The 13,742-nt window shown below is 40.5% G+C and overlaps 1 protein-coding gene and 1 pseudogene across 2 annotated transcripts in view; both read left to right on the top strand.

Annotated features, from left to right (window-relative positions):
• Positions 1–6,350, top strand: part of LOC135710405 (uncharacterized) — a 183,169-nt gene extending 176,819 nt beyond the window's left edge. Inside the window, exons 1-3 of one of the 2 annotated variants that reach the window (XM_065232973.1) lie at positions 4,182–4,230; positions 4,299–4,870; positions 5,008–6,350. In XM_065232973.1, coding sequence (XP_065089045.1) covers positions 4,224–4,230; positions 4,299–4,870; positions 5,008–6,162 — 1,734 coding nt within the window. In that variant the 5' untranslated portion in view covers positions 4,182–4,223 and the 3' untranslated portion in view covers positions 6,163–6,350. Of the gene's footprint in view, positions 1–4,181; positions 4,231–4,298; positions 4,871–5,007 lie in introns of those variants that run through there. The other variant, XM_065232974.1, reaches the window with a different exon arrangement.
• A 5,469-nt stretch (positions 6,351–11,819) lies between these two features.
• On the top strand, positions 11,820–12,898 carry LOC135710414 (uncharacterized; annotated as a pseudogene).
• Positions 12,899–13,742: the final 844 nt, after the last annotated feature.

The raw sequence follows: 13,742 nt of genomic DNA, 5'->3' as shown, positions 1-13,742 counted from the left end.
ATAATGAGAACTATTGTAATAAATTTGGATATTCAACACGATTTTTATACCATCAGTTTCTATTATAATTATTTTGATAAGATCGGATTCATAAATCCTTTTCTATCTTGATTGATGCTTTCGTTGTGGATTTAGTAAGCGGCTAGGGGAAACGGCTCGGAAAGGGTTTTGATTGTTGCTAAATAGCTTTTGTTGTAGTTTTCAAATGGTTCTCAATGCGTTCGTCATACAACCTTTTGCAGTAAATCAATCTTGAAGAGCTTCGAGAATACACCCTTCAGAACCTTCTTCAGGGTGGGCCAACTAGACATATTCTAGTATTAATGAGGTTTTGGTGGATGCATTAATGACAAGATAGCCTTGACCAGGGTTTTATGAATGTTGTTTTATAATTGCTTTGTAGTATTTCATAAAACTTAAAATGTTACTTGGGATATCATACAAGTTTATATTAAAGATCTGTAAATTTATGAGACATCCCAAGTAACATTCCCAAAGCTAGTTTGATTTATTTTGGTTTTATAGTTGATTTTGATAAGAGTTGGAAATATAACATGCACTTAAGGTGGGTTTGATTGAGTAATATTGGTAAGTTACGGTTTTATAATATCCTAGAGAATCCCTTGGAGAACACAAATAAAACTTCGTTTTACTTGAGAGTATTAATGCTTATAACATTTCTTATGATGCACTTGAGGATGTTGTCGGACGATATGATTTATAATGGCAATAAATCTACTTCATAAGTGCTGTATAAAACTCCTCGAAGAATACTTTGAATTACGCAAATTTAAAGGATCTTATTCAAGAGCACGATAGAACAACACATTTTCTATCGAAATGGAGGCAAACAAATAGAAAAAAAAATTAAATCAAGTGGATATTTTGAAAGAAAAGTCAGTGCAAATTATAAAAAAAAAATATTGAACTCCTCCGGAAACAAAAACGGAAATGAGCATGTACCCAACATGAAATTTGGTGGCACAAATGCATCGGATGTTTTGGTCACATTCCTGACGTTCTTCACAGGTGGCAGCAACGCTCGGGGGTCTTCCACTTCGGTGTCTGATTTGCTTTCCATCCGATCAACTTCCAAATCAGCTTCATAACTTGTATTGAACTCACATTTGTTCACACAATTCATGCGTTCCCAATTTTCTCCACGCACGGATGTTTTCACCTGCGACAGCTTTCCAACAAGGCGCTTTTTGGCCCAGCGTAAAATCCCTTTTGATTCGCATCCACTGGGAACAACACTCAGGCAGGTTTCTCTGTCCTCAATGGTTTACAAAACCTTGAAAGGCAACAAAGAAACATAGTTAGTGTTCGTTTGAACTCATTAAAAACTGAATTATTACCTGTTTGAATGAAGAAAACTGACGACGCGTAGGTACAAACGTAAATAAACAGCTGTCTTCTTATTCAAGATTTCTTTAAAACCTCCAATAAAACGATTTTTTTTTTAAGTTGGTTTAATGGAGAATTAATAGTTTTGTAAAGCACAAAATAATTGTATTTGAGAATAATTGTGCTTATTTGATACTAAGTTCATTTAATATTATTTTAACCAAGTCAATAAATAATTAATGGCGATTTGCTGATGCTTTTGCATGCAAAAGATCTTCGCCATACTACACGATTGAATATCCAATGGAAATATTGTATAAAATATCCATCAAAGCTTGATTTTTTTTAAATAAAATACTGCAAAATTAAGAATTAGCTAGCTAACTGCAACTCTGTTGGTAATTTTCTATCAAAATATTTTTATTTATTAATATATATAAATGAAATTTGTTAATATATATAAATGAATTTCTGTCTATCTGACCCTTATATACTCGAAAACTGCTGAACCAATCGGGGTGCGAATTTGAATGCAGGGTTTTTTAGGACATGGAAACGTTCTTATAATGGTTCGACACCCCTCCCCCTATCTCAGGGAGGGCTCTCATACAAATGAAACAGAAATTTCTGCATAACTCGAGAATTAATCAAGCAAATGGAACCACATTTGGCATGTGGTGGTCATAGGGGGTAATCCCTTAGATAAGAGCGGAGGGGGGTGGTCTACCTCTAATATAGCATGTTTTTTTGAATCGGCGTATAAACTCAAACTAATATTGAGTCCCGAGCAAGGACGGGCACATTCAGCTAGTATATAATGAATTTACTCTGGTCATAGTGTCCCCCAATTAATTTTTTACTCATTTTAATTTTGAAACTGACTGCTACTGAGCATTTGGTGGTCATCATTCCATTATATATCCTGAGGATAATTCTAACATTTGGCATACATATGACATTAATTATTTTATACAGCTAATAAGCCCCGCTCCACCTCTAATACGGCACTGATGTATGGATGTTGTAAAATTCAAAAAATTTGTCTGTGTAGTCCAAACAACATTTTTACTCCAAAAGCACCTTTTTCTTCAATGTTGATTAATGCGGTTTATTTTACGACTATTTTTCGCTTTGTTCACTCAGATTGATCAATTATCGTGATTTTTTTAAACATGGATTTTGGAAACTTGCGCAGATTTTTTAGTTAACGTGGATTTTGTTTTAAGCGGTGCGTATCTCAACTTAAAAAAGACCTCAGTCTATTAAAAATAGGTCTCTTGTAGCTCGCTTGTCACACATATAGGCTTTAGAAAGTTCTTTTATATTTCCGTAACAGAAATGCTACCAAGTTTGCACAAAATGTTGTCGGTATCAAATCAGCTGATGACATACATTGTCTATCGATTGACCCAAATTGACATGTTTGAAGCTAATAGAGTACCCTTAAAATCAATTAATTCGCCATTACATTTTCTGGACTTTAAGATTACTTGGCTTATCAACATATAATTTTCTGAGGGAAATTTATTTTATGATGATTATTTACTGAGATTATGGAAATCAAGTCATAGAACAAATACAATTGCACTATTAAAATGGCGTCAACGTTAGTGCTCAGTTATTTGTATTCAGTTACTTGGCCGAAAAGCAAGAATGATATACTGTTTAGGAGGATCTGCTGATTTTAATGGTGTTTCGCAAACAAAATTTGACGTTGGAATTCATAACAAGAATTTTGATGCGTTGATTGTCACCCCTAAAATCTGCGTACCCGGTACGGATCGCTCCCCTTACTCGACGCCACTGGTCCTACCCATGTATCTGAACGTGGATGTACCTCTGATTCATATTGGTTTGATGTCCGTTTGTTGCGAAATTACTTTTGGCTGTGTATATTAAGATGTAGGGGAAGACAGTTCCGATGCGCTTTTTCACAGCTTTCCCGTTTTTAGTTCATGAATTTGACAAGCAGTATTGCTAGTTCAGCATTTCTGTCCAAAATATTTCAGAATTAGGAATGAAAAGCTATATGAAACGGGCTTTTTTCCCCGGGTGCATTTTGGCCTGTTCTAACGAGAACGAATATGTATAAATTCAAGGATCGACCTTCGGGTCCTCAATTTTTAGAATTACGGCAGTGTCGTAAAAAAATATAGCAACGAACGTAAGCTCTATTTTGAACAAACTGCTTCACCTTGTTGTTAAATATCTGGAATATGGAAGCTGTCGTTCAAAAATGGTTGTGACGATACATCCGTTGATGTCATGAACACATATCAGTAATTATTTCATAGTACGTCATGCTTATCAATCCTATCAATCACTATTCCTTGTAACAACTTTTAGAAAATGTTTAAAATTGTTTGCGATGAACGAACCCCTATTCTAGAACTTTCAAAATCAACTTGTTCTTGAAGGAAATGATGCTAGATCATTTCCATACTATTTTACAACATACACCTTTTTTCATTGCAACTGGAGGCAGTATCCCCGAGTCAGCATGAATATTCTGTTTTACAAGATTATTCGGGTCGCTTATCAACCTCGGATGACACTGGCACGGGAAGTGAGGGATCCACTGAATCTTTTGATAAAACTCGATACCGATAACGGTCAATGATTAAGTGTGGAGGCACGAATCGGCTGCTCTGATATCTTGACATTCTTTCCTTTTTTATCGGCTATGTTTTTATCCATCCTAGATAGAGAAGAGATACAACAGGATTGCAAGCTTTGAAGTCTAGTATAAATTTTAGGGTTGGTACCTTACGCTAGCTATTACAGAACATCAACTCGAACAGTGCATTACTAGTGAAATTCTCTTTCATTTTACTTTTAGGAGAAATTGACAACACCTTAGATTGGTGAATTTGAACATGTCAAGTGAGTCATATGGAATAAAAAGCAAAGAAACATTTGAGTGATAAATAAATGTTTGATTTTTTTTGTAGAGTACTTCCTCTCGCTTTTCATCCTAGGATGGATGTTAACCGATGTGTTGGGTAATCCTTGTGAAGGAATCAATAGTGGTTTTGTGGCTCACGCAGATTGCACTCGATATTATTCTTGTGTAAATGGCGTTGCATTTGAAATGCAATGCCCGGCGGTATTTCCTATCTTCAGACCTGATACACAAATGTGCGACTCCGGCAGTCCAGATGAATGCGTCGTGTGCCCAGCAGAGGGTCTTGCTAGATTTCCTGTAGCGGGTTCCTGCACAAGATTCATCCTATGTGTGAATGGTATCCAAAGTCTGCACGAGTGTCTCAACGGATTAGTGTTTGACCAAACCATCAGTGAATGTAATCTAGCTGAAAATGCTCCTCCCTGCGTAGAAGTTACATGTCCGGCCAATGACGATCCTGCGAATCCAACCTTCATCCGTCACCCAACCAATTGTAGACAATACTTTATCTGTGTAGCGGGTACCCCTATCCAGCAGGAATGTCCCCCTAATACGGCCTTCAATCCTACAACCAACGTCTGCGATCTAGAATCCAATGTTCAGTGCCCAGCGACATTGGTAAATTTCTTCAATAAACCATACTAATCGAAACAATATAGCTCATAGTTGTAAATATCCCCATCCTCATTCCTATTTTACCATACTCATGCAGTTGCCAATAGTAGTAATCCTATCCTTCCATTTTCCTAAAAAAGCGAACCAAGGCGACCTTCCTTTCCCTGGTATCCAAAACGTCATCGAAAGCCAATAACAGGTGTATCGGAAATAAAGGAATTATCAATGTACCTGATCCAGATGATTGTTCCCGTTATTACATGTGCATGAATGATAATTCGTTCTCTGTAGAATGCAGCAAAGGAATGGTTTTCGATTCCAAAACTAACAAGTGTGGGAATGCAGACTCTTCAATCTGCATAAAGGACGTAACGTACACTATAAATCCATGTGCAGGAAACAAAGGTATGAAGTATAAACCACACGCTACTGAATGTGAAATGTACCACATGTGTATGGGCGACAAAGTATACGATTTGACTTGCCCGGCTGGTAAACTTTACGATAGTGCAAAGGGCAAATGTGAATCTGCGTCTTCCGTTACCTGCTTGACTGAGCAATCTGATGATTTGCTTCCTCCAAATCCGTGTAAAGGAAACGTTGGAACTAAACGCGTACCTGATTATTCCGATTGTACGTCATTTTTCATTTGTGTTCATGAACAGTTCTTCAGGCAGACTTGTGCCATTCCACTTATTTTCGATGTGTTGACTAACGATTGCAACCGTCCGGAAGTTTCCGTATGTACAATTGACGTTGTGACTCCGCCAGTAGCGACCACTTTAGCACCCACATTAGCTCCTCCCTCCACGGATTTACCAATTGATGATGATGGAATTACCGGAGATGACATCATCATTCCAACGGCACCAACAGCAGCTCCGACAGTGGGACCTACTGCTGCTCCAACTGTTATCCCTACAAACATACCTGAAGCACCTACACCTGCTCCAACCCCTGCTCCGATACCTACTGCTCCAACTCCAGCTCCCACTCTAGCACCAACGCAAGCCCCAACGCAAGCACCAACACCCGCTCCTGCCCCTGTTACTACTGTAGCACCAGTTCCTGCTCCAACAACCCTCGCTCCCGCACCGACCCCAGCACCATCAAATCCACCGGGACCATACTGTACCCCTGGATTAGTATTCTATCATCCTCACCCAGATTGCGCAAAGTTCTATCGCTGTGTCTACGGAAATTTGTTCGTGATAGATTGTCCCAGGAACCAGTACTGGAACCAGGCTCAGGAGTACTGCGATCACATCTGGAATGTGAGTTGCCATTCGCAGTAGAATGCTCATGATATTTCAAGTGTCATTTCAAAGCACATAGCATCTAAAGCACCTTTGCCCACCCTGAATGCTTTCACGTAGCTCAACCAAAACGGTCAGATGACAGATGACATACGTATCACTAGTATTAGTTGTAAATCACCCTCAATAGTTTTTATACGTTATTAATAAAAGTTGATGTTCTGGAACAGTTGAAAATCTTTTTTGGTGACAATTCCGGGATATCTGAATGTTTTCTTCTATTTACTCTTGGCATTAAAACTGCCACTTTAGAGGCGCCAGTGGTGTAGTGATAACCGTGATTACCTTTCAACAGGCTCAAGGTTCATTCTCAGTCGGCCGTAAAGCCGTTAGTCCCCGGTTCATGAGTTTGATCGGTCGATAGGTAGGGTCCAGGTATGGGAGCTGCCTCCTTGGCATTGGTGCCCAGCACGGAAAACAAGATCGACGGAATACAAATCAAGGAAAAAAAAACACTGCCACTTTACGGGCTCTCAAATTTGCGAATCAAACCTTTCTAAGTCTCTACCCTTTTTGAATTTGTACCGACATTGTTTTATTTGACAATCGTGTTTGAACATAATAATTTTTATATTATACAATTTGTTGCAGACACTTTTTGTTTTAATGAACAGTATTTATTTATTTATTTCTTTATTTTGTTTTTCTTCATCGGACTTAACGTGTCTAATTGAAGCCTGATGGGGAAAAGCCTAGAAAAGGCGTAAAAACTCCATATCTTTTCGAAATACATGAATCACAATAATACAATACAATACAATTACAACGAACATTAATCAAGTATATAGCATAACAAAAAGTTATCCTCCTATGGCATAGAGTTGTCCGTGAATCAGGAAGAAGTCCTCATCATGCAGTTGAACCGGAAACAAAAAATAAACAGGTAGCACAATCCTTCACGTGTACATTAAATAGACAGCTACTCACCTTCTCAGGAGTCTACGTCGAATACGGTGACGAAAGGTTTCCGCTGCACAGTCAAAGTCGAAAAACTCGTAAAACTCGTTGAAACGCCCAGACATGAAACGTATTGGGTCATGCAAGCTGTAGTTCGCAGCACGAGGTCCAAGATGCAGGAAACTCCTCGACCGAAGAACTCGTTCGGGTGCGTAGATTTCGAATTCAGCCAAGATTCCTAGAGAGTCGATATCACCAATAAGTACTTTCACTGCGAACACGGCCTGACTAATCGTCCGCCTATGTTCTAGTGTTTCAAGACCCAGGAGTTGACAACGATCTTCGTACGGCGGAAGGTTCACAGGGTCATTCCAAGGAAGGTAACGAAATGCATACCGAACAAATTTCCTTTGAACAGATTCAATCCTCGCTATCCAAACTGCTTGATACGGGCACCATACTACCGAGCTGAATTCCAAGATCGATCGCACTAGAGAGCAGTATAGAGCTTTTAGACAAGCAGGATCGCGAAACTCGTCAGCGATCTTGAAAATGAATCCGAGTTGCCTGTTAGCTTTCGTAACGATGCCCGAGTAATGAAGCGTGAATGTTAAGGCACAGTCCAGCGTGATTCCTAGGTCACGAACATTGTCCACACGTTGCAGAAGTTGGTGATTTATCGTATAGTTGAATGCCACTGGTTTCAGCTTGCGATGAAATGAGATAATATTACATTTTTGTACATTCAACGTGAGATAGTTTCTTGAGCACCACTCTTCGAAAGTAACGATTAGGTGCTGAAGCCGCAAGCAATCGGCGAAGCTACGAACAATCACATAGATTTTCACATCATCCGCGTAGAACGATCGGCAACCAGTTGGGAGGATCAGTTCGGCCTCATTCACAAAAATCGAGAATAGCAATGGTCCCAAGTTGCTACCTTGAGGAACACCGGAGCTGTTTGTAAAATAGTCCGATTGCTCTGATTCGATTCTAACACAAAGTTCTCGATTGGTCAGATAGGACTTGAACCAACGAGTTAAAACCGAGGATACACCGAGTTTTTCAAGCTTAACTAGCAGTATGGAGTGGTCAACCCGGTCGAATGCAGCCTTGAGATCTGTATATACAACGTCCACCTGCGCTCCAGCTTCCATACTCCGAAGACATAAAGAAATGAACGGAGCTAGATTTGTTGAAACTGATCTCTTGGGATAAAAACCCGTGTTAGTCAGGAGAAATGTAATTTCTGCAGCTAGAGAATAATGCGTCGTTGATGATGATTTCAAAAACTTTAGAGCAGGCACTGAGTGATGTGATCCCTCGGTAATTTTCGACGTTTCTCTTGTCTCCTTTCTTGTAGATCGGGAACATGAATGACGATTTCCAACGCCTAGGGAACTCCCCCTGCTGTAATGAAATATTGAACAGCTTCGAAAGCGGTGTTGAAAGCTCTGAACAGCATCGCTCCAGGATGCTTGAGGGGATCCCGTCAGGGCCAGCAGCATTAGAAAATTTCAGCTTCTTGACGGCGGATTCGACGAGGTCTACTGTAACCAAGGTAATCGAAAAATTGAAAGCATCACTGGGAGTTTCCCTCACCGCTTCAGCAACTTGGGACAACGAAGCCGTAGTGTCATTGAAAATGCTTTTGAAATGTTCTGCCAGAAGATTGCATTTCTCAAGGGAATTGCTGCCGATTCTATCACCCAGGTGAATTTCGACTGGTAGCTCCTCCTCGTTTCGTTTGGTATTCACGAATGACCAGAACTGCTTTGGATTAAGCTGTAAATTAGCCTGCACACGCCTTGTGTAGCTCTTGTAAAGAATGCGGTTATATGTGCGATATTCGTTGCTCGCTGTTGAAAATAATCGTTTGGTGAATGGGTTACGAGTACGACAGTATTTACGGAGGGCCTTCGATCTCAGACGCTTCAAATTCCGTAGTCGAGCATTGGACCATACGCGTTTGGGAGAGGGTCTCCTCAATGGGACAGAATCAGTTATTGCCCGGCCGACGACCTCAGCGAAGTAGTTGACGGCTTCATCAATAGATGAACACGTGTCAAGGAACTGCCAATCTGCCTGGGCAAGCGAGTGACTCAGCGCGACGAAATCTGCTCTACGAAAGTCGAGCTCATGTACATCAACAGGGGGGTTATCGTAGCGAACAGCCCAGGCAACCAGAAGTCGTATAACAATGTACAGACAGTATCGTAAATTGCTGCAGTTTAAGTCAAAATCGCATATAAGAATGGCATACCTCGCATTATGTTGAAGTTAAATCGTATAGAATGCAAATTTCCGACTTATATGCGATAACTCATTTTTCCGTCGTACTGTATCACAAATTAAATCGGATTACATCGTAAGACTTTTCAAAATTAATTTGTTATTACAGATTACATCGTATATGATGTTAAATCAACTCGTTTAAAATTAAATTAAAATTTGCACGTATATGGCCTCCACTTTTGTACGTATAAGCCATTTCTTTGCATTATATACGAATTGTTTGTTTATATATATGTTTGTATATCATGAAAACAACTTTGAATATACGTGCATTCAGGTTGTCTGGGAGGAACAGATAGGTTGATGGAAACTTCCAACGCAGGATGATTGGTGTCGATGCCAATCAAAGGCTCTGGGGCTTCTAAGATAGAACATTCCAGTCCTGCAGCTTCGTTCGCCAGAACGAGATCAAGCAGCCGAGAGTTGCTATTCAGTATCGAGTTGATTTGCGTTAAGCCATGCAGGTTGAAACCATCAAGGAGAGCACAGCATGATGCGGGCATGTTCGAGCGAAGAACATCAATGCTAGGAAGATCGTTTGCAGGAACGTTCCATGAGAGCCCAGACTGATTGTAGTCACCAAATATCAGGGCTAGGTCATTTTGTTCTAGTCGAGAGAACACGGTACCAATCGAACTGATGTGGTTTGCAATGCTGCTCGAATCAGATTTCCGGTCTGGAGGTAGATACATAGCGCCAATGCTTATTGATCTACGAGGCGTCGTTATTCTGATCCACAGCTGCTCTAGAGAAGTGCAAACTGGAGCAGGATCGATGCAGGAGCTTAGGCGTTTGGATACCGCAATCAAGACGCCTCCCCCACGCGATTTGGTACTATTCTGGTGGTTGCGGTCGTTTCGAAATACCGTGAATAGACTGCCAAATAATTGAGATGAATTAATGCGTTCATCGAGCCAAGTTTCCGTAAGAACTATGATATCGCAGTCAGACTCAACGGCAGTCAGGAAAAAATCATCAATCTTTGTTCGCAGGCCACGAACGTTCTGGTAATACACCAACAGGCGGTCGAACGAAGTCGGTTGGAGGTCTGCAGAATGATCGATTAGCCGAAACGAGCATGGTGGTACTCTGGAACACAGAGACGGATCAGGAGAAGAACTGTTTTCAACAAACGCATACTTGCCTGATGTAGAAGGTTGGAAGACCCCTTCACCATTCTCAACCACAGGGCCAGAACGACTACGATTATATAAAGGCTGGAAATACGACGTCACTGTCAGACAGTGGATCTAATGAATGACCATAATTTGATGGTGCTCTGAGGGCTGCATCTGATCCACGACGATGTATAGTTTAGTCATTCGATGTATAGTTTAGTCAATTTTGCTAAACATGGGAGACTATGGTAAGCTTCTTCCATTATACTAAGATTTACATTTTATACCCTTTTCATTACATAATATATTATCATTGCATCCACATTTACTTAACACGGAACGTTTGGTACGATAAGTCCAACAATCAATACGAAACTAACGATTTCAAATTTTTTTTTTCTTTGATTTGTTTTCCGTCGATCTTGTTTTCTGTGCTGAGCACCAATGCTACCGACGCTAGGAAGGCAGCTCCCACACCTGGAACCTACCTACCGATTCATCAACTCATGAACCGAGGACCAACGGCTTTACTTCCCTTCCGAAGGAAGGCGTGATTAGAGATGTTATGCCGCAGAACATCCCGACGGCGCCGACTGGGATTGAACTCAGGCCTGCTGGGGTGAGAGGTAATCACACTTACCACTACACCACCGGCACCACTTAACGATTTCAAATTGGCTCACTACTTCACTACCCTTATAAACAAATACCATAAACGAACTGTATCCCGAATAGGTAAACTATCCCACAAATTGTTTGGATGATACCCCGAACACGCCGTTAAGCTCTTTTTTATGGTTATTTTTATTAGTGTAGCCTATTGGTCCCAAGCAAATCGATTAACGTACCCCATTCTAGTATAAATTCCAGTACTACAATATGTTTGTTTTGATTCGCTATGAAAGTTTGACAGATAAAATGAGGGGTTAGTGGATTTCCCTTTCTTTCGAGGGGTGAATTGACTAGCTTGGGACCGAAGATAGTACCAGAGCTGAGCCAAAAAGTTGAGCACCAACGAGACCAATAGGCTAGTCAAGTAGTGAGCCAATTTAAAATCGTTAGTTTCCATCGGTTGGAGCAACCGTGCATATTCATTGTTCATTTTGTAAAAAACATATTGAGTTCGCACCACTAAACCGTAGTCGCGACTTTGACCTGCAATGCGAAGTTTTCTTGCGAACCAACTGTCAGTTTCACTGTCAGTGCAGATTGTCGGGTGAGAATCGAAAAACAACTAAACAAAGTCAATGTTTGGTTCGGTTTGAACGCTTGAACGTAATTGTGACATTTATAAATATTTGAGATTCTGACCGTTTCTTTACAAACATGAATAACGTAATCTCCTGCACCGTTCGTCGAAAGCATGCAGCATCAAACACAGTTTATCACGCGTTGTATGGATATTCTTTCTTGGGAATATCGAGAAAGGACTTATCTGTTATTTATGGAAAGGCCCTATCTACTATCTGTGAGTGGATTGCAAAGTACGAGAAAAACGGATATTTCTCCCGGAAGCAACGCGCTCAAGTATATAAGAAGTTTGGATCAGGCATGCGACAGTGGATCATCGATTTATACCGAAAAGATCCCGTGCTGTTTCTGGATGAAGCCAAGCAGAAGCTCCAACTCCACTTTCATCAGTCAATCAGTGTTTCATCTATCTGTATGATTTTACACGAAGCAGGGTTTTCATGGAAAACCATAGAGCGTCGAGCGATACAGATACGCGACGATGAAATCATCCGTTTTTGTAAGGAAATGCTAGCAATACCATGGGATGTCTACAATCTGGTGTTCTTAGATGAGGTCGCGTTCGATAACCGTGACATGCTAAGAAAGAAAGGGTACGGAGTCATCGGAAAAAAAAAGTAATTTATCGTGGAGAATTTTGTCGGAGACCAAGAGTATCTTTTCTTTGCTTTTTGGGGTTGAATGGTATAGTTGAAAGCTTTTGGACGGATGGGACCTTCAATAGGGCTAAATTTTTTGATTGCTGCAAAAAAATTGCCTTAAACAATCGTCAAGTACAACAGTATCCAGGATTCCATTCTGTATGGATCATGGATGGAGCTAGAATCCATTGTGATCCTAATTTCATTCGGTACCTCCGGTCCATAGGAATTATCCCTATTTTTCTTCCTCCCTATTGCCCCTTTTTCAACCCTATAGAAATTGTTTTTGGTTTGATGAAAAAGTACTGGACAAGATGCCATAGGGGAAATGGTCCAATTTTGAGTGGTGACGTTTGTACAACCGTTAATCATTTTAAACGATTTCCAACCAAAAAGATTTTTGAGCATTGTGGATATTTTTTTGGAGGGACCTTCCTTCCTGAAAAAGGTCTAAGCCAAGACCCAAAGAGCATGGATTTCAATATTTGTCCGGTTTAACGATGTGCATTGAAATCGATTTATTATCAATGTATTTTATTCTCTTTGTACTTTCAAATGGCTGATAAAAATAAACAAGGTAAAAACATTTAATAAAACAAGTTCACAGGTTATTTCTGTCAGTGATGAAATCGAATTCTCATGCATGGTCTACGTCGTCACAATCAGTCACCCGAGACGATATATTGCGGCTCAGTTCGGCTTCTTCTGGTTGCAGAGCCGATTCCATAGCATCGAATAATCCAGATCCAGCTGCTCCTCTCATTCTCATTGCACTCAGCCTGTTGGAAACACCTTGGAGAATGTTTAGAGTAAGTGTAACGTCCCTTTCAAGTTCTGCTGTTTCCTTTGTCCACCCATCATTCACTACGTTTGCCACGACCATTCCGCGGTGCATGGCTTGTAATGATGCTGTCTCTGAGACAGAGGCCCATTCGAAGTACTTTGCCAGCTCTAGTGGAGGGGAACTAGCTTGTTTGAGCTGGTCTTGTTCGTGTGCTGGAGCAGAATTTATTAAATTCTTTGATGTCTTGATGAGTTGAGCGTAATTCCTCAGCAAGTGCTTAATCATCGTGTGTGGAATGTGCTCCTTAGCGATTTGGATTTTGAGGGGAAATCAGGGTACGTTGTAGCTTTTGATGCTGTGCATTTGTCTCCACGTCCAATGAGTATACGTAGATGAAAATCTTAATAGTCCTTCCACGCCATGTTCGAAGCACCCGTGGGGTGATACTGGATACCGAGTACAACTTCTTCTTGGTTTGATCCTGTAGCATTATAAACTGGTCGATGTCTTCAAACCCAGATTGCTCTTCTTCGCTCCACACTGGTGTTTCGTCATTGAAGACAACTTTGCTAA

Source organism: Ochlerotatus camptorhynchus, unplaced genomic scaffold (genome assembly GCF_037179485.1).
Source record: "Ochlerotatus camptorhynchus isolate MF236.1 unplaced genomic scaffold, CSIRO-AGI_Acam_v1.1 ptg000380l, whole genome shotgun sequence".
Lineage (NCBI taxonomy): Eukaryota > Metazoa > Arthropoda > Insecta > Diptera > Culicidae > Ochlerotatus > Ochlerotatus camptorhynchus.
Note: the sequence above shows the minus strand (reverse complement) of the source record. Positions and strands in the feature narration are given on the sequence as shown.